The 24,847-nt window shown below is 37.3% G+C and overlaps 2 protein-coding genes across 4 annotated transcripts; one reads left to right on the plus strand and one right to left on the minus strand.

Moving 5' to 3' along the window:
• Positions 1–165: 165 nt before the first annotated feature.
• On the minus strand, positions 166–12,250 carry NUDT1 (nudix hydrolase 1). 3 transcript variants are annotated; one of them, XM_031941256.1, is made up of 4 exons: positions 12,189–12,250; positions 6,599–6,760; positions 2,350–2,495; positions 166–1,653 (listed from the first exon to the last, which is right to left on the minus strand). In XM_031941256.1, exons 2-4 carry the CDS (start codon positions 6,748–6,750, stop codon positions 1,481–1,483), a joined length of 471 nt encoding a protein of 156 aa, XP_031797116.1. In that variant the 5' UTR covers positions 6,751–6,760; positions 12,189–12,250; the 3' UTR covers positions 166–1,480. The 3 variants fall into 3 exon arrangements, with proteins under 3 accessions (XP_031797116.1, XP_003761563.1, XP_023353236.1); XM_003761515.4 differs by having other exon boundaries at positions 11,934–12,201; XM_023497468.2 differs by lacking the exon at positions 12,189–12,250 and adding an exon at positions 11,712–11,857.
• A 119-nt stretch (positions 12,251–12,369) lies between these two features.
• MRM2 (mitochondrial rRNA methyltransferase 2) lies at positions 12,370–17,281 on the plus strand. The gene is made up of 3 exons (XM_031941246.1): positions 12,370–12,432; positions 14,874–15,163; positions 16,313–17,281. The coding sequence occupies exons 1-3, from the start codon at positions 12,425–12,427 to the stop codon at positions 16,753–16,755; spliced, it is 741 nt and encodes a 246-aa protein (XP_031797106.1). The 5' UTR covers positions 12,370–12,424; the 3' UTR covers positions 16,756–17,281.
• The last annotated feature ends 7,566 nt before the right edge of the window (positions 17,282–24,847 follow it).

Genomic DNA, 24,847 nt, shown 5'->3' on the forward strand with positions numbered 1-24,847 from the left:
AATTCAAAAAAAAGTGACTTCTATGACAGGTCTAGACAACACCAAAACTTGTTGGCATAAATAATTTTGGAAGTCTATTCTATTAAGTGTTTTACTAACGAAAACATGTCCCTTATTATTTGGATTACATTTCAGAGCTTTTTGAAGTTGAAGAGTTTTGTCACAAATCATGAGTTACACATGTAAAAATTTATATTAAATGGTTCTTAATGGTTCTGTCTTAGATCCCACCCATTCTTTAGCAGCTTAGGTTTATTTAATAATACCTGGGGGGAGGGGAAACACAAACCTTAATTAACATTCTACTCATCTTAGAAAACCTGAGGAATGAGTGCGAAGCTGGTTTGACTAAAATGAAAATCTTTTGGGCTAAATTACCATTTCTTTTGCTTTGCTGTACTAAGTTTCATGTATGAAGCACTTTATCAAATTGCAGGAGCTAGTTATTACTACAGCTGATGAACTGGAAAATGTTTACAAATGATTACACTCCAAACTTTTATCAATAAAACACATATATGAACAAATGTTATTAAATGTATTTGTAAGAGGTATATAAAAGGTTTAAGTAACTGTGTGTGTTCAACTTTCTCTGTAGAATACCTACTTTCTGTAGAATTATGTGAAGGCAGTACCAGGTAAAGATGCAGACCCAAGTTCTCAGTGCTGGGCCCTTCCCCTTCTCCAGACCTATGACCGTGGCAAATCATTCACCCTTGGGAGCCCCAGTGTACTGTGTAAAATAGGAGTGCATCATAGGGTGATTTTTTTAGATTAAATAAGATGTTTGTAAAAATTATTTGTAAAATATAAAAAACTTTGTAAACATGAGCTTGTATTATTATTTTTATAATCTGGTAAAATGTTATTGGGATTAGATGAGGAAAGATTACCCTTTCAAAGAAGCAGATAGTTACTGTCTTCTTGAAGAACAGGAGGTTCAGACTAGCTCCTTGTAGGAATTCCAGGGGGTGTTTTTGAAATAGTCTCTCAATTTAGTAAGGTCAGTAAGAATCCAGTCAGAATTTTGTAAATCACAAGGCATGTCATTTTACATTATCTATCAGAATCTTTAGCAGGAAAGAAAAAGACTTTATGGTTCCAGAAAATGTGGAAACATCCCACTTTTCTGTAGTGGCTATTGCCCCCTAGTGTGGACTGTTAATACACTTCACTGACAAGTGCTACACCATGAAGCAGCACCACACTTGTCACTTCTTCCTTACAACCAAAATGTTTTTCTGACAATGGTCCATATTTGAGGGTGTCCTCATTATGTGACATGTATTATTATAAGCAAATTTCAGCTTTTAGAGCTTCTTTTTGTTCCCCAAACAAATACTGAGATTTACATTGCCTTAAAAACTACAGTGAAACCTTCTGCTTAAATTACACATAGCTGAAATAAGGCTGTACAATAGCCAGCTTCCCTAGCCAAGTATGCCACATGTTTTTAAAGGCACTGATTTCTTTCTTTTTTTCAGACAATTTCCACTTCATTCAGTCTGTAGTCTAGAATTGTATTTTGTCCCCGGAATTTGAAATATCCATGAAATTTCTTCTTTTGGAGCATTAGTGGAAACCAATAGCTGTCATCGGGCCACATGTCACTAAAGGGAACTTGCTCCAACTGGAACCACTGGGGGCGCATTTCTGTAACAGTGAGAAGAAGAAAAGGATTTATATTTAAAAACTATAATTTACCTTGAACTCTTTTGAACATAAATCTATCAACATTTCTGGCTCTTTAATCTCACACACGAGGGTTTAGCTAATGATACATGTGTGGTTTAGGGGCAAGAGTGATGAATTTAGAGCCAGATAACACTGGTTCAAATAATCAATATGTGATTAACCAAAGGTTGCTTCCATTTTAAAATCCTTACCAGACATTTAACAACTCTTCTGGATGACTTGCTCAGGGTCACACGGCTAATTAAGTGTTAAAGTGTCTGAGGCTGGATTTGACTCCAGACTCTAGGGCCGGCATTATATCCACTGTGCCAACTAGCTGCCTCTAATTAGATCATCTTTAAAGTGTCTTCCTGCCTATCCTGTAATCATATCATTTTCATCACAATGGGGATATTGTGGAAATGCCCTGGTTCTAATTGTGGGAAAACAAGGCAACTTTTGCCCAAGGCTTGGTTCCATTTGTATGACCTCTATATAGCTAGTAAAAGCAGTGGAGCTAAGGTAGGAAAAAATCAGCTAGATAGAAATCAGTGCTGTAGATAGCACCTAGAGTTTACAATTGACACTCATGCCTTTTGTATCAACTTCCCATGCTGAATTTATTAGAAAGAGATAACTTCTTGGAACCACCACCAACACATACATACTGCTTACCATCACTTTCTTTTGGGGTCCCATGGAAACTATCCGCATAAAAGATGTGAACATCCATTAACTCGGTATTACCTACAAATTCAAATGTGATCTTTCCTATCTTCTGTAGAGTGTCCACAGTCAGTCCACTCTCCTCCAATAGCTCCCTGTTTTAGCACAAAAAAGGGAGAACACTGAACAATGACTAAATTCTTAATGGTAAGAGTTAAATACTAAATATCTTGAGATATTCTCAGGAGTTTGCCTTTCATATCTATTCAGCAAAATTCTGTATAATGAAAAAAATTTTTAACAACATATCCAATGTTTTATCCTTTCCCAAGGATGCCCTGCAACCTTTACAATGGAGTCGGGGAAAGTATCTTCTCTTATTTTTGTCTTTGAAGTCAAGACAATAGCCTTGTAGTGTTTGTAATTTTGCAATTTATTTATTTATTTTTTACTATTTTGTGGTGGTAGTTCTTTCTGTTTATGTTGCTGTACTTTTATCTGCTTTCTTAGTTCCAACTTGTCAGATCAGTCTTACAAAGGTCTTGCATTGTTTGGAGGATCTTTGAACAAAATGAATTAATTAGCTTCCAGACCTATGTTGTTTCTAGAAGGAGCTATTTGACTTCTAGTAATGACTTCAAGTATAGACAACTTTTGATTATCCACATACTAATTATCTGCAACAAAATTTTAATTTGAGCCTCCAGCAGCATACTGTATTCCCTTGACACTCCCATAACTATGTAAACAATGTATGCTTGGGGGATGAAATTTAATTTTACTATCACCCGAAGCAAAATAGAATTAGGATGGCAAATCTTATGTTCTGTTTACTGTATCTTGGGAGAAAACCTAGATAAGGTATAACTAAATCAGAAATGAGATTTCTGAATCGGCCACTGTATGGGGTTATCTAAATCACTGCTTGTTTTCATTAGGGTGGATCATTGTGAGCTCACTGTATGCCAATCTAGGATGAAGCAGATAGATTGTATTTAATTAGCTATGTATATTTTTACAATACTTATGAAAATGTAGCTTGTATGCCAAGAGAATTTAAGTCTGCCCGAACAAAGGAGTACATGTTAGAAATCTTAAATTATCTAATTTTGCCACTACTTTCTGATCTATAACAACTGAATTTTTTAAGTACCCACACTTGGGAAACTAAGCCACAAAACTATAACTACATTGATACTTTTCCTTACTTTTTTTTTTCTTAAACAAACAAACATTAAATTAAGTCTGGCCACTTTTATACAACTTTACTTCATTCTTTTATCTCCATTCTCAAAGGTATAATAGACACACAAAGTATAATTACTTTCCTTATAACTGTTAGGATTTCAATAACAAGCAGTAAGGGAAGCTTTGTTCATTTAAAAAAAATCATTAGGTTAAATGTTTTTATTTAGACTAATGTATTCTTCAGCTTTTAATATGCCTTGACCTTACTGTCAAGGCTAAGAAATGAAACTCATATGTTGTCTTAGGTCTGTTATCTCAGATGTGCAAACACAACATATCTTAAAAGGTGGAATCTGTTTGCCTGAGATGGTTAATTAAAATTAGACTTGACCTAAAAAGTAATTGTATATATTTCCTTTTTGAGGGTAAATGGTTCTCCAATTAAGTATAATGGGAATTCTCAGTAGGGGCCCTAGCCTTCTGTAGCAGCAGGGTAGTAGACCTCATTTTAAAAAAAATTACATGCCGATTTAATGTTTTGACTAATTTTAATCTTCCCAGAGTATGTGGCAGTATTAGAATTATCAATAATTTCCTCTTTGACAAAGCTGAAAGCTCTATTTCACAGCCTGTGATAATTAGACAGACAGAGACACTTCTAGTTTTTGAAAGAATTTGATTGTATGCCTGTGCCATTCAGTTCCCTAGATAGCAAAAAGAGAAACTAATGGATAATAAATTAAACAGAAATACTGAGCTGATGTGCTTTTGTTAACATGAGGAAATAGGAAGGTGGATATTCCATAATCCTGAGAATTGCAGCACAGCTTGATCAGACATGCAGTTTTACTTCTTACACCTCGGGGGAATGTTCATTATTCCATCTGAGTTACTTACTTGACACTAATATATGTTAGCTTTGTTTTTGTTGTGTTCCTAGCAGTTCATGCTAGACTGTTGCACTTAGAATTAAAAACATTGGGTTCCCAATTTGTACCTGAAGCATATTAGACACAAATTACATGTGACATTTATTAGCTATGAGGCTATAGGCAAGTCATTTGAACAAACTGAGTCTCAATTTCCTTATCAGTAAAATGGGGATAAAAAATACCAGAAGTACTTTCCTCATATATTGTTGTGAAACTTGTGATGTGTATAAACATCTTTACCACTTCTAAAATGCCATTTAATTGTCTTACTATAATCTCCACATCAGAAATCAATAAGATAAGACACATACAGAAGAACTAAGATTAATTAGTGTTATTTAAAAGATCCACTGCAGAGCTAAGAAGCATTAAACCTTTGTTTATTGTCTGACTTCCAACCAATCCAGCATTCCTGTTCTGCTTGTACTTCAAATAAATTCAGTTAAGTTAAAGCAAGGCTTCTTAAACTTTTTCCACTCTCGACCTCTTTTTACCCAAGAAATTTTTACATGACCCTGAATATACAGGCATATAAAATAGGTAATTAAAAAAAAAATCAAACATTTACTGATATAAATCAAATTTTCATGAACCCCACATTCAGTTATGAGAAGCTTTGTGAGTAGAGAGAGGGCTGAAACACTAGTATCTTCATTATCACTATCATCATTACCTTCATTTGGAAGGTTACTTCCAAAACAGGGGTACATAAGTAGAAGAAAACTTTTATGTAGGTACCACAGATCCCAAAAGCCATGGCTTAAGAAATGTTGCCAATGCAGCAGAATCAAATGTTGTTTTAAGCCCAATAGGCAATGTTTACCCTATATGCTTACTTAAATTTTGATTTTTACTTAAGGACCAAGTGTGAAATTGCTCTTTAGATTACAAACTCTAGTACTACAGTCTGACAGAATAAACTATGTAGGCTCAAAGGAAAGGAACTTTAGCTATCTCTTTCCTGCTTCTGAGCCTAGACCAAAAAAAGCACATTGCTTTGTACAGCACTAATTAATTAAATCCATCAGTAGGGTAGATTCCCTCCAGGGTGAGTTTTTGGCTTCCAACTACAACAAGGATTATGTAGAGTTTTCAGGTTCAATAAACTGGCTGATGGGATCTATAAATAGAAGAAGTAGTGGTAAAGTAGCTATGGAAAGGACAAACATTTTTAAAGATGTATGGTTTTTGAGAACATGAGTGTGAGCATTTCTATATCAGAAAACAGGTGTGTTCATTTTAATTGTTTATCATGTTATGTTTATAAAGTATTATTAAGTAGTTAGCTGGAAGTCACTAACATGGAAAATGTAAATTAACAGGGATAACTTAGGCCTTTAAGTTGTCTAAAAAATTATCTAAGTATATACCTTTGAACAAAAAATTAGTTTCAGGGATCCTGCCAAGATTAGCAGTAGAGAGTTGTGGTTCTAGGTTCTAAAATTCTCTCCAATAGGTTTGTGGTATCAATTCAAGAAGTTTATTTACAAAAAGTGTTTAGGGGAAATATGTGATAGAACTATATGTCTGGAGGACAGTATGGAGTTAACATTTCAAAATAGTAAATTTCTTGACAGTTCTTCTCATGAATTAAAAAGGGCTTCAACTCTAGAATCAAATTCGTACCCTGGAATGTAAAAGTAGGCACTACTCTTATTTGGTACCAGTCATATTAGAAGTATCTGGGGGGCAACAATCTTAACTAGAGAAGAGTTTGGTGAAGCTCTACTAAACTAATTAGTTTCTACTACTTTAGTTTCTGATCTCGTTCCCTAAGGAAAGCCTTGGCTTTTGATCTACCCACCTTCCAAAAAGGTTTGTTTATCAGGATCAGCGCAAACCATGAGATAGGAAGGTAGCAGTGAAACCAATTAAGCATGTCTTCTGAGTGTCATATTAGTGTTAGTTTGTATACCATCAGTCAAATTAATCACAGGAGATTGTGAAATTGTGAGAGTATCTATTCCTTGAAATTGCTGCCTAGACTAATGCAACATTTAGGGATTTGTTTTTCTTCTCATCTGGAAGTAGCCTTTTTATTGCAAATGTATTTTCTCAGATAACACCAATTTTTTTCCCTTTTTCCTATTCTGAAGAGCTCTCTATATTAGCACCAGGCTGAAGTGTATTGCACTCACCTCTTGGCTCCTTCCTCAATAGTCTCTCCATCTTCTACTTTCCCCCCAAATCCATTCCACTTTCCAGCTCCAAAGCCACGTTTCTTCATTCCTAAAAGAATTTGCTGAGGCTTCATCACTAAAACTAAGGTATAAATCCGAGAAGTGAACATGTTTATCTTTCTGTGGAAAAAAAAAAGAAAGTATGTAAAAATCTAGACCTACTATTATAGGAAATATTAAGACAAGAGGGATCAGGGAATATGAATCAATGTTAACAATCAATCAATCTATCTGGCATTAACTGGGAAGACCAGTGTAGTGACCACTAAATTGAATGTCAGAACAACCAGGTTCAAATTCCAGCTCAGCATTATGAGGAAAGCCCTATTGATATAACTATTATTTTTATTATGACACTAATTATATTTTTTACATAATACTAATATATAGCATTTTATTTATATATATATATATATATATATATATATATATATATATACACACACACACATAGAGAGAGAGAGAGAGAGAGAGAAAAAGAGAGAGTATATATAATACCAATTAGCTCATCAATGCCCAGAATAAATGTGGAATTAAGAGTCTTAATTTATTCTCTCCCCACCTCCTTGACCAAAAAAAATAAAAGTGTTAATTTGAAAATATTCTACAAGATAGGATTTTTTTCACTTGTTTTGAATTCAACAAGACTATTTAAATGAATGAACAACATTTAGCTTGCTATGTGCCAGACATTAAGGATACAAATTTAAAAATGAGATGTCTTTGCCTTTACGAAGCTTACATTCTAATATGGCAATAATGTAACACTCATAGAGGAGAGATGGCCAGGAAAGGGAATTTTGGGCTATCACAAAGTTATCCAGAACTAGTCTCACTTCTGAGCTCCATTCCCATGTTACCAACTGCTTATTATACATTCCATACTGCATGTCCATAGGAAACTCAAACTCAGTGTCCAAAACACAACTCAATTAGACTCCCCCACCCCAAGTCTTACCTTTCTAACATCATTTCTGGTAAAGGTACCACTGTCCTTCTATTTACCCAGGTTCTCAATTTCAGAACCAGCCTCAACTCCTCACTCTCCCACATATTTATTCAGTTACCAAGTCTTGTTGATTCTGTCTCTGAAACATCTTTTATATCTCCCTTACTTGGTCACCATCCTATTTCACGCACCAACTTCCTGGACTACTGCAACAAAGCCTTCATTAGTCTCCTTGTCTCAAGTCTTTATTCCTTCTGATCTGTCCTTAAAGTCAAATAAATATTAAGTGCACACTATGTGCCAGGCACTATGCTAAGTACTGATGACACAGAAAAAAAACTCCCTGCTTTCAAGTTCATAGTTTGCTGCAAAGAACTTGGATAAGTAAGATATAGACACATACGGAAAAGTGTTAATGATCTTGGAGGAAAGGCACTACTAGCATTAAGAGGGGATGATGAGGGCAAGTTTCTTGTAGAAGCTAGGATTTAATATGTGACTTCAAATAAGTCAGGATAGATGAAGGAGTTACAGGCCAGTGAAAACAGAAAACAAACAATACCTATGCGTCAGACACTGTGCTAAGTGCTTTACAAATCTGTGAGGTGCTATTATTATCCCCATCTTACAGATGAAGAAACTGAGTAAGAAGGTTAAATAACTCGTCCAAGATCTCTTAACTGCTATGTCTGAGGTCTTCTTGACACCAGTCCCAATGCTCCACCAATTTCTGCTTAACTGCTCTAAAGATGGGGAATCTTATTCTAGGAACTGCAAGGTCATGGAATCATTGGATCTTAGATTATGTACAGGTAAAAATGGTCTAAGAGGACTTGAAAGGTTTGAAGGAACTAAGTTAGAAGGAGCTTTAAGTCAAAATATTTCATATTTGATTCATATTTGGGAGTCACTTGAAGTTTCTATATAGGAGTATGACAAGACCTATCCTTTAGGAATATCAGTTTGACAGCTAAGTGGAGGTGGGAGAGAGGAAAGGTTTGAAGAAGGTGAAACAATCAAGTTATTGTAATAGTCCCAGCTTCTGGTAATAAGGGTCTATATTATGGTAGTGGCAGTAACAGAGAAAAGAAGGGGGCATATAATAGAGTCATTACCAAAGTAGACTAGCCAGGATTTGGGAACTGATTAGAATGGGAGAGGAAGGAGTATATGATATGACATAAGTACAGATTTGATTATGTCATTTGGAAAGAAACACCGCTTACCAACAGGATCAAATACAGAGTTCTGTTTTGCATTTGTAGTCCTGTCCTTTACAGTGTTACTGAAAACTACTTTTCCAGCCCTATGAATTAATTCCTTTCACAACTTTATGCTCTAAATCAGGCTTCTTGACATTCCTCATCCATAACATTTATAACATTCCATCTTATGTTTTAGCAGACTGACCCCACCTCACCCTGTATTCCTGGAATTCACACCTTTTTTTTAACCTCAAACTTTTCTTGAAAGCTCAGTTTGGTATCTTCTACATGATGCCTTTTCTGATCCCCTTTAAGCTACTGAGCCTGAGCCTTTCTGCCACAAATTAACCTAGCACATACCTATATGTGTTGGTTCTCCCTTTATAATGTAACCTCCTTGAAGGTAACCTCTTGAAGTTTCCCTTTCTGTATTTAATGTGTCCCTATAGTCCACTGTAAGACTGCTGTCCCTTTGGCAGTTGCTGATTTTATTACTACTTTCAAAACCAGAAGGGGTTGGGAGGCAAAAGGAAGGGGGCCCTTTTAGAAGACAGTATTACACTTGGCAAGATACCATATTGGGTAACACCCCAATATCTTGGTAAATTGCTAGATGTGATGGGATTTTCTTTACTTCAATAATTAACAATGTCTAACTATATTGCCAAGTTTAATCTAGGCATAGTTCTATAGGTGGTACCTAAGCCAATGATAGATTTCGTTAGCCTTTTGTAAGTAGTTTTATGTAATGGTAAGGAATGGGGATAGTGAAAAGAAGGAAATATAAATGTGTGATGATAAAACTGCAGAAAACGAAAAGTACCTTGAAAAATGCTATCCTTCTGGAGATGGAGAATTTTATTGCTCACTACAGATCACCCATGCCCAGACCCACCCTAGCCATCCTAGGCTAATATGGCCTACCCAATGAGCCTCTTTACTTGGAGGAGTACCAATCCTAGACTTCTGGACCATGAGTTAACTTTGAAACTCACTTAACTCGATCCCATTCATTTTGTGAATGAGAAAACTGAAGTCCAGATATATACAGCTCTTAATACAGTCTGACAGAATAAGTGACTAGTAGGACTAGAGCACAGAACTGATTCCTAATCTCAAACTTTTTTGACATTAGAACCTTAAACCCTATACAATGCTTATACCCAGTAGATACTTAATAAATTACTTGTTGATACTGGAGAAAGAAGGAACAGGAGGAAGGTCTTCTGAGGAGAGTAGAGGAAGGTGAGGGATCTGGGAAGGGACATATGTGGTGTTATGAGGGGCCCTGCAGGTCTGAATGTGGAGTCACCTGGGTATGAGGAGAAGGTGATGGAAGTCTCTAGAAGGGAACAGAATATCCGAAGTGGGGGAGATAGACAAGAAGGCCCAGATTTGTAATGAGTAAGCCAGGAAGCTGGGACTAAAGAATGAAGAAGCAGTGATTTGGAAAGGGGTGTGGGGGAGGAAGTACGTTTGTGTGTGAAAATCATTTATACATATTTTGACTTGTCAATTGTTTAAATGCAAATAGCTCAAAGAAACACATTTAGGCTTGATGCCATGAAAATTTTTCTAATAATTATCCAAAATTGTAATGGGCTACTCTAGGAAATAGCGTGTTTGATGGGAGGGAACCCTGAAACTGTCCTGACTTGTTTGGGGGGAGAAACTCTCCTCTGGGAGAGGCTTGCCTCAGGGAATCAAGATAAAGTGGTTTCATTCTGTTATGTTGTTGGGACTAGATGCATCCTCTAATTGAGTTGAATCCAGGACCACTCCTACTTAGCCCGAACTTAAGTGGTCTCATTTAGCTGGGGATCTAAATTTGATATTTCTATTTACCTCTGTGGAACTCAGGACCACTCCCAGGAAGTGGCCTTATTTAACTGGAAATTTAGGCCTGGGGGCAGTGACAGCATTGAAGGAATCTCATTCAATTGAAACCTCAGTCTCAGATTTTCTTATAAAAACATGCAGTTTTAAACTCATGATTTTCAGAAGCCTAAAAGCAGGAATCATGCCATGTTTGGTATAGCTGCCTGCGAGGACCCCTGCCCGCTGGGAAGACATTCTCTTCTCAGTGTTAAACCCCTCTTTATCTCCCCGCCAGGATTTCTCTGCTAGGATCTTTATCTCTCTACCAGGACCTTGCCACTGAAGAAGTCTCCTAGCAAAAGCTGACTTCTCAGTGCCAATTAACTTCCTTTTGGCAGTCTAATATTTCACATTCGTGAATTCTTTCAAGTTAGACCGGCCGACCAAAGAGAGGTTCCCACAACTCTCTGCACTGCCACTGACTCTCCAAGGAAGGTCTTCAAGCAAAATGTGTCTTTCTACAAGATATGCCTAGTATGTTTTAATGGAGACTCCTTTTCAGGTATAGGTTGGACTACCTGGCAACTGAGATCTTTCAATCAATCAATATCAAGTATCCGTTTTATGGCAGCACTGTGCAAAATGCTGAGAATACAAAGTCCTTTTCCTCAAGGTCCTTAAAGTCAAATGGGGGGGGGGGGGGGGGGGAACAACATGCAAATATATATTTATATATGTAAATGTAAATAAAAGCAAACTGGATACAGGAAAAAAATCAATAAACAGTGTGGGGAGGGAGGGATTCATCAGGTAGAAAGGGGTTTGGGAAAAAAGGGAGTCAGCAGAAGTCTGGAGGGAGTGGTGGGCGTCTGAGATGGCCACAAGGTTTTTTGGGGGTCGGGTCCTGAGTGTCAGTCTCAGGAGGAAGAAAGACCTGGGAAGGGGTTGGGGTCCCAAGTGGGGAGAAGCCGAGTGTGGCTGTGTAATGCCCAGTCTCCTAGAACTGCCCTACCTCCGTCACTCTGCCCCAGACCTCAGGCTGCCGTACCACCCTTCCCTCTGGATCGTCAGAACAACTGATAAGGATAAGAGATCTTACATCTCGGAATATCAGATGCTGCAGCTCCCAATCTAGCACAATATCAGATCCCCTCCCCGTGGCAAGATCGGATAATCTTCCCCTCTCCGGTGCCTCCCTGCCACGCCCTCCGCTCCTGCAAAGAATCTCTGTGCCCCACGTTCGAGACCGGGTACTGGGAGACGGGGCCCCATCCGGGCAACTGACTCACTCGGCAGTAAATTAGAGAATTATAACTCTAACCTCGGGCCCGCCTCGGTTTCTCCGGCATCACAGGTGCCTCTGCTCGGGGGAGAGCACAGGTGGGGGCTCCCGGAGGGATAAAGGGTCAAGGCTGATGCTGGGCTCTGGCAGGGGTCAGGAGAGCGGAGCGAGCGAGAGGGGGAACGCCGCGGGGACCACGGGGAAGGGAAGAAGGGGCTCGGGAGAAAGGGGGGGGGGCGCAGGGAGAGGACAGGCTTCGGGACCGGGGCAACGGAAGGACGCGTCCCGCCAGACCTGGCCTCCCGCGCTCGGTACCGGAATCCCGGCTTCCGGATGGGTACTCCTAAAAGGCGTCCGGCTAGGAAACGCGTCCTCCCGACGCGCTAGCCGGGGAACGCGCTGGCTCCCCCTGCAGCCAGCGGCCCCGATCATAGCCGGAACTGCGTGTTCTGAGAGAGTGGTTTCTGGGCGCGGCGGGGGAGCGCGACCGTGGAGCACCGCGAGCCTAGTCGCAGCAGCGAGGGCGCCGCATGGCGGGGTAAGCGCGGGTCCCTTCTCCTCCGACCCGGAACGGGGCCCCGGCAGCCAGGGCGCCCCTCTGAGCTCAGCCGAACCTGGGGCCCGCGGCACTTAGCCCTCTCACTTGATACGAGCAGGGCTCGGGCCCTGCCCAGGCCGAGTCAGTGTGGCCTCCTGTAGAGACAGGTTGGGGCCTCCTTTCTCAGAGGGCCGGATTTTGTTATTCCCACACACAGACGTGACCTCGGAGGTCCAAACGAGCCCCTCCCCCCCCTTTTTTTTTAAGGCTAATTCTTCAAATGACGGTCTCTAAAGTTACGTCAACAACAACGAGTGCTCTGGATAAATCTCCGGGCGCGGAGTGAGAAAGACCTCGAGTTCTAATGTGGCCTTAGTTACTTCCGAGCGAGTCTGGCCAAGTGTCTGAAACGCAGCTTGCCTCCGTTTCCTCATCTGCAAAACGGAGCAGTAGGTGGCGCGGCGTAGAATGCCCGGCCTAGAATCGGGGAGACCCTAAGGCAATATGGCCTCAGATAGGAGTTAATGTGTCCCCGCTGCACTAGCTGAGTGCCCCGGCAAGTCACGTCGCCGTTTGCCTCAGTTTCTTTACCTGTAAAATTAGCTAGAGAAGGAAATGGCCAAACACTCCAGTATCTTTACCAAGAGAGCCCCCAAGGGGTCGCAGAGTCGGACTTTTTTTTTATTTAATAGCCTTTAATTTACAGGATATATACATGGGTAACTTTACAGCATTAACAATTGCCAAACCTCTTGTTCCAATTTTTCACCTCTTACCCCCCCACCCCCTCCCCTAAATGGCAGGATGACCAGTAGATGTTAAATATATTAAAATATAACTTAGATACACAATAAGTATACATGACCAAAACATTATTTTGCTGTACAAAAAGAATCAGACTCTGAATTATTGTACAATTAGCTTGTGAAGGAAATCAAAGATGCAGGTGGGCATAAATATAGGGACTGGGAATTCAATGTAATGGTTTTTAGTCATCTCCCAGAGTTCTTTTTCTGGGTATAGCTAGTTCAGTTCATTACTGCTCCATTAGAAATGATTTGGTTGATCTCGTTGCTGAGGATGGCCTGATCCATCAGAACTGGTCATCATCTAGTATTGTTGTTGAAGTATATAATGATCTCCTGGTCCTGCTCATTTCACTTAGCATCAGTTCGTGTAATTGACAAAACGATTAAACAAGGCCAAAACTACGATGATAGCATCTCCTTTCCAGTGGTGTCCTGAGGATCAAAGGAAAAATTGTACTTTGCAAACACTAAAGTTTTACCTAATTCTATGATTATATATTATTGTTATTTTATGTGTTGTCCAATGTCATTTGTATAGAATGTTTTTATATGTAATATAGTAGTGTTACATCTTAATAGAATATTAAATATAATTGCATAATATAAATGTCATATGATTCATATATAATGTCACTTACACAATAAAATATATTTATACCATACGTAATACATGCAAGAGTATAATACATAATGACACATTTTAATAACATATTTGTGTATATAAATCTATATATCGATAGCCCTTGTAAGATTTGTTTTGCAGTTCTCACTTGGCATTATTGTAAACATGTGCATGTATTCATATATAGTTATTATAACTTCATTAATAGACGTTTAAAATTGCTTTTTAAAGCAAAAAATAGCCTCTGAGTGAGCATCAGCAGTATTTCATTTAAGGCCCTTTGCTATCATTCACATGTCCTATTCTGTCAGCAAAAAACATTAAGTAAATTGCAACTTCAAATTTACTTTGATGATTCATGATTTGTGTGAATTGCAACAGCTGCTTGATAGACATAAAATTCCCTTAGATTCACTTTTTTAGATTATAATTTAATGACTTAATGGGATTATAATGGAGGCAAAATGTCATAGACGATTGGAGGACAACTTTGCAGTCAAGAAGACTTAATTTCTGTCATACTAGCATACAAATATGTAAAAGAAAGGGTGTGGTTAGACATGTGTATGTGAAATCTGTTATTTTTGTATCATTTCATTTCAACAGGCCACCACCAGGATAATGCTTTATTCATTGGTATCTGTCCTCTAGTAAAAGGCTCATTACATTAGAGATACTTAGTAACTATTTGTTGAATGAAGGAATTCTCTATTGATAACAATCACTTGAAGTCAGAGGACATGAGCTTGAGGCTTATTTTGTCACTTGGTACCAATCTTGCGTTTTCAAAGGGTTGTAGAGGAAAGTTCTCTGAAAATGGAAAAGCATGACATAAAATTTATAATCACAATGAACCTTGGAAATGTGATGTTAGTAATACTTGAAAATGTATTTTAAAAAATTTTATTAGTATTTAAAAAGTAAATTTTCTTTGTAAGCAAACTAAAAAATAGTAGATGTCTTCTCTCATTTAAAAGCAAGAGGTTCCCTCATTTCTTTTCATAAAACAGGTATCAGAAGTCAGCTTGGTTCTTCCTTCAGTGTCAAAGGTTTCACACTACAGTAAGCAGGTACAAAGGCAAAACAGCTACAGAACATCTCTGGCTGATGAGGCAATTGAAAGACCCATTTGTGAAAGCTGCAAAAGTGGAAAATTACCGTTGCCGAAGTGCCTTCAAACTTCTGGAGATAAATGAGAAGCATCAAATTTTCCGTCCTGGGCTTCGGGTACTAGACTGTGGTGCTGCCCCTGGTGCATGGAGTCAAGTAGCTGTCCAAAAAGTCAATGCTGCAGGCACAGGTGAGTGTCTTTTTAATTGATATAGTTTGTTAAGGTTTCTGGGATAAAAATGGCTATGGTCTTATTGTACTGTCCAGGTCAAACCTTATCTGGAGTTTTAATTTTTATTAGATAATATATTTATAGAAGTACATTGATAAACTAGAGAGTTTCCAGAAAAGGGCAAGTAGGATAGTAAAGAGTCTAAAATTCATCCCTTATGAAGATCATTTGAAAGAACTGGAAATATTTAGCTTCGGAAAAAAATGAGACTTGTTGGAAGGGTGGTGGTAGTGGTGAATATTGATAGCTGCCCCCAAATATCTGGGGTTGTTTGGGAGCCAGGGATTAAAGTTATTCTGCTTGACATCAGAAGAAAGAACTAGACACAATGGGTATAAATTGCAAAGTGATATTTAAGCTTAATTTAGGGGATAATATCTTAACCATTTACTCTTACGCTTTGGATAGTAGTTTTCATTTTAATGGAGATCTTTAAGCAAAACCTTGGTGACTCACTTCTTGAGTGCAGGAGGGGATTCTTATTCAGGTCACAGTTGGACTTCATGATCTCTCTCTGAGGACCCTTCCGACCCCTAGGACTTATGATTATGATACATTTGAGTATTCTTTTAATACACATATATTCTAACCAAGTGACTTAATAGACCTAGTTTAAGTACAGGGAAATAACAGAGGTAAATGAATAGAGCTTAAATGGGGGTAGGAAAACTAGAGTATGAATATTCATTTGTTCAAAAAAGAGTCAAATGGACAGAAATAGAAGAAATTTTTACATACAATATCTTGTGAGATAAAGCAATTGGATTTATAAGAAATCAAAAATTATAATTGTAATATATACTTTTAATATTTCAAGGATCTGTAATTTCTTTGTTTATCATCTCCACCAATTCAAATTATCTTTATAAGATAGTTTTTTAATAAACTCCATTGGCTGAATTTGTTAGCACATGGGATGGATTTATTGATTTATATGGATATTTTAAATTTGTATATGTGTAATGTATTAAACTTATCAAAAAATTCATATAAGAAGGAAAATACTCAGTTTAAACACTTAAAATACCTATTACATATAAGATGTGCTAGATTCTAGAGATATAAAGACAAAATATTATATTTGTAAATTATTTGTCCATTTTCTAGATCCCACCTCCCCTGCTGGTTTTGTTCTTGGGGTGGATCTCCTTCATGTATTTCCACTGGAAGGAGCAATTTTCCTCTGTTCTGCTGATGTAACTGATCCAAGGACCTTCAAGAAAATTCAAGAACAACTTCCTGGTCAGAAAGCCGATGTGATTTTGAGTGATATGGCACCCAATGCAACTGGATTTCGGGAACTTGATCACCAAAAACTCATAAATATGTGTCTTTCTCTTCTGAACTTTGCTTCAAGTATATTACATCCAGGGGGAACGTTCCTCTGTAAATTTTGGGATGGAGGTCAACGACACCTCTTACAAAATAGGCTGGAGAAAGAATTCCAGAATGTGAGGACCATAAAACCTGTAGCTAGCAGGAAAGAATCATCCGAAGTTTACTTTTTGGCAAAATTATACCGAGGAATCAAAGCACCTTCGAAAGAATGAAAGTTACATCTTATTGTTGCTAATAAGGTTACTGGGGCTTATATAATTTAGAAGATTGAATAAGGACTTGGACAGTTGCAGCGTAAATACTATGTATTATGTAAATACTAAGCAAAGAATAAGGCAACATTTTCTGTTGGGTCACATATTTGAAGCTGGAAATGCCATTGGGGATTGTATGGCTTGACATCGACTTCTTATTTTATAGATAGGGAAATTGAAGCCCATAAAGCTTTACTGATTTCTTCGAGGTAAGTAGGAGAACTAGAATTTGAACCTAATCTTCTGACTCCAAATTCATTCCCCTTTCCACTGGTCCCACCTTCTCCTACAACATTGATTTGTTTTCTTTAATTGAAAAACAAAGCACTACTATTTTATGTTTGGATGTTTATGAATTCTTGTGTGTGGATGAGTCTCTGCTATTGAAGCTATACTTCAAAAAGTGTATTTTTTGCTTTATGATTTAAATCTGTATTCACATAATACCACTAAAATGTGATATTAAAGCAATTTTCAAAAGAAATAATAATACATTGTGTTCATTTATTTTCCTAAGCTTATTTTAGATTTCTATATAAGTTTAATAAGAAAAATCTTGATTTTATTATTTTAAGCATTTTTCTCCATTAAAATTTTTAAAAAATAAAATAGCTTGGGGCAGCTAGGTGGCACAGTGAATAGAGCACCAAGCCCTGAAGTCAACAGGACCTGAGTTCAAATCTGGCCTCAAACACTTAACACTTCCTAGTGTGTGACCCTGGGCAAGTTAACCCTAATTGCCTCAGCAAAAAAATTAAATAGCTCCTAAAATCAATTTGATGATGATGATATGTTCAATCTTTATGAAGAACTTAGTTAATAATGAGACAATTATATATTGGAACTACAGGAGATTATGGTATCTCGTTTCCTTACAGATTTTAGAAATAAAGCTTAGGCCAGGGGAAGCATCAGAAGATCTTTTGAAGTCACACTGAGATTTGTCATTTATATTTATTGTGAATAATTACAGAGAGAAGGTTACAGTTCAGTCAATGGGGAACTTTGGATTTATGGATGTTGATTTTATTAGTTTTTAAAGATCAGCCAGTATAGTCTCTCACATTTCCAATCATAAATATATGATATATTCTGGAGATAAAAAACAAAAAACGAAACTGCATTTATTCACAATCAACTTAAATTCTACTGGGAGGTATGATAGAGCATTTGTGGAATTTTAAAACCTATTACATACATAATCTCACTTGTTCAGTCAACAAACATAGTGTGCCCAGTATTCTGCCCTGAAACAAATTGGAAGAATAAAACAGTCACTTCTCTTTAGGAACCGTCAATCCAGTGGAGAAACAATGAGTTTATGTATAAATATATTCAGAATAAATATAAACAATTTTCCCAGTAGTTGGTGTCATTTAGGATTTGAACTCTGGTCTTCCTAATTCTATGTTACTCTAGCTACTTCTACCATATTGCAGAAAGAACAGTGAATTTGTAGTCAAGACAGTATAGATTCAAATCCCACCCATGGCACTTACTACCTATATGAACCTGGTAACACGGCTCCTCTGGTTTTTGATACTGCATATGTAAAATGAGAGAGTTGATCTGATCCCCAAGATTCTTTCCAGCCCCAAATATATAACCTTAGGATTCTTTGTATAAAGTTAAGTTAGGGCAGAGGTTCATAAAGATGAGGTCATTTGAAGAACAAAAGTAACAACTTGGGGATCGGGAAGGTGTTTTTTTTTATTTTTTTTTTCTGTTTACACATGTTTGTTAACTTTTTTAATAACAATTTTTTAAACTTTTTATTTTCAAAACATACATAGTTTTTTCCCCCTAACAATATTTATATCCTATAACAATATACTTTTTTTTTGTTAAACATGGTAGAAATATATGTAAATCCAATATAGGCATACATATTTATACAATTATCTTGCTGCACAAGAAAAAATCAGATCTAAAAGGAAAAAAATGAGAAAGAAAATAAAATTCAAGCAAACAACAACCACAGAGTGAAAATGTTATGGTGTGATCCACACTCAGTTCCCACAATCCTCTCTCTGGGTGTAAATAGCTCTTCTCATCACAAGACCATTGGAATTGGCTTGAATCATCTCACTGTTGAGAAGAGCCATAGCCATCAGATTTGATCATCACATAATCTAGTTGTTGGTGTGTACAATGATCTCCTGGATTTGCTTATTTCAGTCAGCCTCTCAGTAAGTCCAGGCCTCTGGACTCGTTTCTTATAGAATAATAATATTCCATATATTTATATACCATAACTTATTCAGCCATTCTCCAACTAATGGGCATCCACTCAGTTTCCAGTTTCTTGCCACTACAAAGAGGACTGCCACAAACATTTTGGCACATGTGGGTCATTATCCCTTTTTTATGATCTCTTTGGGATGCAGACCCAGTATGAACACTCCTGGTTCAAAGGATATGCATAGTTTGATATTCTTTTGAGCATAGTTCCAAATATCTCTGCAGAATGGTTGGATCAGTTCACAGTTACACCAGCAATGTATCAGTGTCCCAGTTTTCCTATATCCCTTCCAACATTCATCATTATCTTTTGTCATCTTAGTCAATCTGAGAGGTGTGTAGTGGTATTTTAGAGTTGTTTAAATTTACATTTCTCTGATCAGTGTGATATGGAGCACCTTTTCATATGATTAGAGACAGTTCTAATTTCTTCATCTGAAAATTGTTCAAATTCTTTGAACATTTAATAGTTTTTTTCCCATTGTCACTGATTTTTTTAATTATAGCTTTTTATTTACAAAACATATGCATGGGTAATTTTTCAACATTGACAATTGCAAAACCTTCTATTCCAACTTTTCCCCTCCTTTCCCCACCCCCTCTGGAAGATTGCAGGTAGACCAAACATAACTCAAACATAACTCTATCTCCCATCTCTGTTTTTGCATTAGCTGTTCTTCCACTCCTGGAATGTTTCCTCTCCCAGTCTTGCAGTTTCAGGCTTTCAATGTCAAGTCCTAAAATATATCAAATCATGAGTTGAGGAATAAAGCTTTTTTATTTAGATAATTGAGTAAGAAACATGCCATCCTGGGGGCTGTCCCTTCCTCCCCCCACATACTCACAGTAAGAGGTTCTTATAACTACAATAAAAAGGGAGGAGGTTATATGAGTAGCAAGGACTGGTCATGAGAGCCTAGCTGCCCTTGGCAATCCAGGCCAGGAAAACCACTTCTTTCTCGTGGTTTTGTCCTTCATGCCATGAATTCCATTGGAAGAGGACAAGGACTGTAGGAGCTGAGACTCAGCTTATGCTAGGTTTCTTTACAGTGTAAAATCCCAGGGTGGAGGGGAAGAGGGAACCCCAAAACTCTGAAAATCCTTAAAGGAGAAACCCAGTTTCAGGACTGAGCCAACCCCACTCAGATAGCAAAGATGAAACTGACTGTGCTTGGGGGTGGAGTCCCCTCACTGAGGCAGAGTTGAAGGAGATTTTCTCCTTTAAGGATTTTCAGAGTTTTGGGGTTCCCTCTTCAGAGGGACTTAGGGTATGATTCAGCTCAACCTAAGGAAGAATGAATATCTTAAGAGTAGGACTATAAGAACATTACTGAAATTCTGACATTACTGGAATCTTTTAAGGGGGTAGTAAGTAACATATTTTCTATTAATAATTTTCTGTTATAACCTTAATTTTCTTGTCATTTCCCATTCTGATTCTAGAAGGGTAGAGTTTTCTCAATGAATCATTAACTAGTATGACAAATGTTTCATCAAAAATTTTTAATTATGGGACTTATAATGGGAAAAAATATGAGGGGTAGTAAGAGAGAGATTGACCAACACATTGATATAACCCATTGGGGTAATCTTTGGCAAGCAGACCTTACAGAAAAGAGACACATAGTGAAGAAATAATTAGTAAAAGATAAAATTGTTCATTTCATCAGTCCATCATATGTTAAGGCACAGAGATTTTAACTCATATTTCTGAAAATGTCTCCTGAAGCAGTCCTCTCTTCCTCTAAAGATCTCTCTTTTTAGGCATTCTGAAATGGATGTAGCTTCAGAGCAACTTCTAATGGATTTCCTTCTATGTTAAAATCTCTTGTAAAGATACACTTTAGCAGAATTTTTTTTAGCTGAGGCAACTGGGGTTAAATGACTTGCCTAGGGTCACACAGCTAGGAAGTGTTAAGTGTTTGAGGTCACATTTGAACTCAGGTCCTCTGAGGGTTTGGTGCTCTATCCACTGCTCCACCTAGCTGCCCCTAAAAATACACTTTAATACAATTTTAAGTTTACTGTGTCAATAACTGGGTTAAGTAGTGAGAACTAGCTCAAACCTAATAAGAACACCAAATTAAAAATTTCTAAACCAGACAATTTATATTTTTCCATACTCCTTTCTGCTCCATCTTATCTAAAGCAAATATCTGGACTCTCAGTCATATGCTGAAGGAAGAATCTTAAAAAAAAAAAAAAAATCCTATGAGGATCTGTCTTGTACAACAATTTCTTTTAGTTATGAAATTAGTATTTTTCAATATAATTATATAGGCTGACTAAAAGGTGCCTTTTAAATTAACAGATTCCACAATCATTTAACTTATATTATTTATCTATTTCATTCTTCATCTCAGATTCAGGTTCAAGAAAGGGAAGAAACTTTAGTCTGCCTATATTTGCCTTGTAATATAGGTTAGCAAATTGTTAAGTTGCTTTATTTAGGAAATTCAAGTATAGACTGAAAAATTAGAAAATTCTGAGCCTTTTATTTGACATATGTAATTATCTGATCTTGTTATTTTTTTGAAAACAAAACTTCCACCAAATAAAACAAAATTTTATTTACTTTAGTTCTTTACTTTTAGCTTCTCATTCTCTGCCTTCTCCCTTCTTCTTCCTCTTCCCAGGAGAGTGAGGAACTAATAATACATTTTTTTATAAGAAGTCAATTCATTTAAAAGTTGCCAAATTAATTGTACCAATTGTAACAAAAGATTCTGGGATGGGATATTGTTGCTTGTCTTCCTGCAGTGGGAGAGCTTGGCTTTTTTAAGCCAAAGTCTGTTCTAGGTCACAGTTTGTTGAGGCAAAAACCATTCAGTGATTAAGACTTAGTAAGAAATGAGGATATCCCCCTCCTCCCATTCAAAAAAAGAGTTCTTTTTCTGATTTACAAATTTTGGGAGGGAAAGACCCTCAAGGTTTCTGGCATGAACAAAAACAATTGCTATTTACCCTCTGAGCCAACAAAACCCAAACAATGTCCAACTGAGATTTGGACTGAGACTCATTAGTGGTCACTGTGTGACACCTATAGTGATTTGGGGTTAAGTAATAGTCAAGTTGCTCCATTTAAAGTCAAATAGACTTTATCAAATCCTAGTTTAATAAAGCTTTATAATGAGAAATTTACATTTTTTTTTTCCAAAGAGCACTCTTATGAGGAAGTGAAGAAGGAAGGAAGGAGAAAAAGGGAAGGAAAAGAGGAAGAAAGGAAGGGAAGGAAGGAGGAAAAAAGGAAGGAAAGAAGGAAAGCAGGGAGGGAGGAAAGGAACAAGGAAGGAAGAGAGGGAGGAAAGAAGTGAGGAAGAAAGGAAGGGAAGAAAGGAGCGAGGAAGGGAGGGAGAGAAAGATGGAAGATTGGAGAGAAGGAAAGGAAGGGGCAGTATTGCCTAACTGGAACTGTCCAGTTGTGTCCTCAGTAGGGCTGCTGCTATTGTTGTTTATCCTTAGTTCTCAAAGAGCATCAATGACATCAGGAAGATGATAGCTTGATGTTCAAGTGAATTGGAGTAAGGTAGGACTGTCCAAAGTCACCAGCCTTACTCTTTCCTCCAGAGCTATTTATCTACAGTGACAAGACATAGATCAGGATGATTGGAGATGGCTCTGGGATGTGATTTTTAAATATACTGAATAATCAATTTCAGAATAATGCATATTAAATAAATTGTTTATAGTAAAATATATTTGAAATTCAAGACATGCTCAATATCCAGGTAGTAATTCTAAATTAAATAGTAAACCCAAATAAAATTGACTTTTCCCATTCAGGTAATGATGAGGTATGGATATGGGGGTACCTAAATGAAATTAGGGTTCAATTGGGGTCTAGTGGCAGGTTTGGGGTACAGGGAGTCAAATGGAGCTCCCCTGCAACCCCATTGGATTCGGCGCAAGGATACAGCAGTAAATGAGGTCTAGTAGCGGCGGAGTCCCCAATAAAAGCATTTATCGGCCCAAAAAGCTAGATTGATAAAAGAGGTTTATTATTGGGTTTGGGAGCAAGATTTAAAGCATAGTTAAAGAAATAGGCAAAGGTAGAGATAAGGAGGGCACTGACAGAGGGTCCAGTGGACAGAAAGTCCTGACATGCCAGGCAGAAGGCTAGCATGTTTGGGACTTCTGCAAAGAGGGGGTCACAGCAGGGCCCTTTTATAATGGAGATTTAGCTAGAGGGGCCTTTAGGTGTAGCCCCGAGTTAGCTCAGATCCCAATGGGGGCTGGGACAGGTCCAGATCTTCTATTGGAATTCAAAGGGATCAGGATTTGTGAATCAAAAGGTAATTTACATTAACTGGAGGGGTTGGGAATCAGAAAGAAAGGAATCTTAAAGGGACCACATCCTCATGAATAACACAATTTATTTCATAAATTAGTCTTTCCTAAGGAAATTGATTGTACTAAAATTCTTTTTGTCAAAACAGAACTGAAAAGGTTTCTGATTTAGTCTTACTAATTCATAGAATACAATTTGGTGCTATATGCTACTGCTGCATCATACTCAACTATTCCTATATTTTTTTCGGAAAAAATTGATGATTTTATTTCACAAATACATACATACATATGATATATATGTATATATATACATTTAGGAACAGGTAGATATCAGGCCAAATATTCTTCTACTTAAATGTTTAGAATGTAGAAAGAATTAAAATTCTAGGCTAAATAACTCAAATCTCATAGCTGCATCTTATTTTAATAACTCAGATGTGCTCCAGTATTAACCTATAAAGATTTCATACTGTGTTCATATTGATCACCTGCCATAATTATAGAAATATGCCATAAAAGGAGAATTAGGGGCATAGTTATAGTAAGGGAATAATGTTTCTCTAATTTCATGTCATTTCAGACTGTTATTGTTGCTTATTCTTCATTTCCCCAGAGAACTGTCATCAGGGAGGTGATACCACGAATTGCAAGTGTATTTAAGTGAGGGAGGGCTGTGCCATGTTACCAACCTTATTTTCTCCTCAGGAACTATCTGGATTCAGTGGCCAGATAGAGATCAGGATAACTGAAGATAGCTCTGGATGTAGAAAGAGATTTTGGCCTAAATTTTTTAAGTTAACTTTAACAGATGTCATTTTGATTGAAGCAATACCCAATCAATGATTAAAATTGGGTAAGAAATGGGGCAAAGAATGGCTTCTTTTACCTAGTTAAAAAAAATCAATTTGAGAGGGGAAAGACCATCACGGTTTCTGGACCAACCAACAAAAATTGCTATTTACATTCTTTCTGAGCCAATCAGGGCTGAAACAGTGACCAAGTGGAGATTGGCCTGGGGTCTATTATTGATTTTCCAGTGAGAATCAGAGTAATTTGGGTTTAAGCTTTGGGTGGAATTGATTATTAAGGATCATATATCCTTAATAACAAGTATTGACTTGTTTTAGTTTGAAAACAATTAGAGATTTATCATTTTTTTAAAATCACAACTTTCTTGACTTGGTTAGAGATATTTGCTGTTAGAGGAAAAAGCAAGGGTATGAATATCATACATTAACACTGGTCTTAAAAGTCTATGCCCAAGGCTCAGAGTGACCATAAAAAGCCAAATATATGAAACCACATCGTATGAGAAAATGAATCAAAAGAAACCGAGAGAGCCTTCCCAATATTGTCCTCCTAACCTTATTACCAAAGACCTATCCACAGGCCTTAAATCTCAAATGTCATTGAGTTGCTGGTGTTTTGTTTTATTTGTTTGTTTGTTTTTCTGAGGTGCTCATTGAGGTTTGCTTGGGAGATGACTATGAACTACTACAAAGAATTCCCAATCCCTCTA

Source organism: Sarcophilus harrisii, chromosome 1 (genome assembly GCF_902635505.1).
Source record: "Sarcophilus harrisii chromosome 1, mSarHar1.11, whole genome shotgun sequence".
NCBI lineage: Eukaryota > Metazoa > Chordata > Mammalia > Dasyuromorphia > Dasyuridae > Sarcophilus > Sarcophilus harrisii.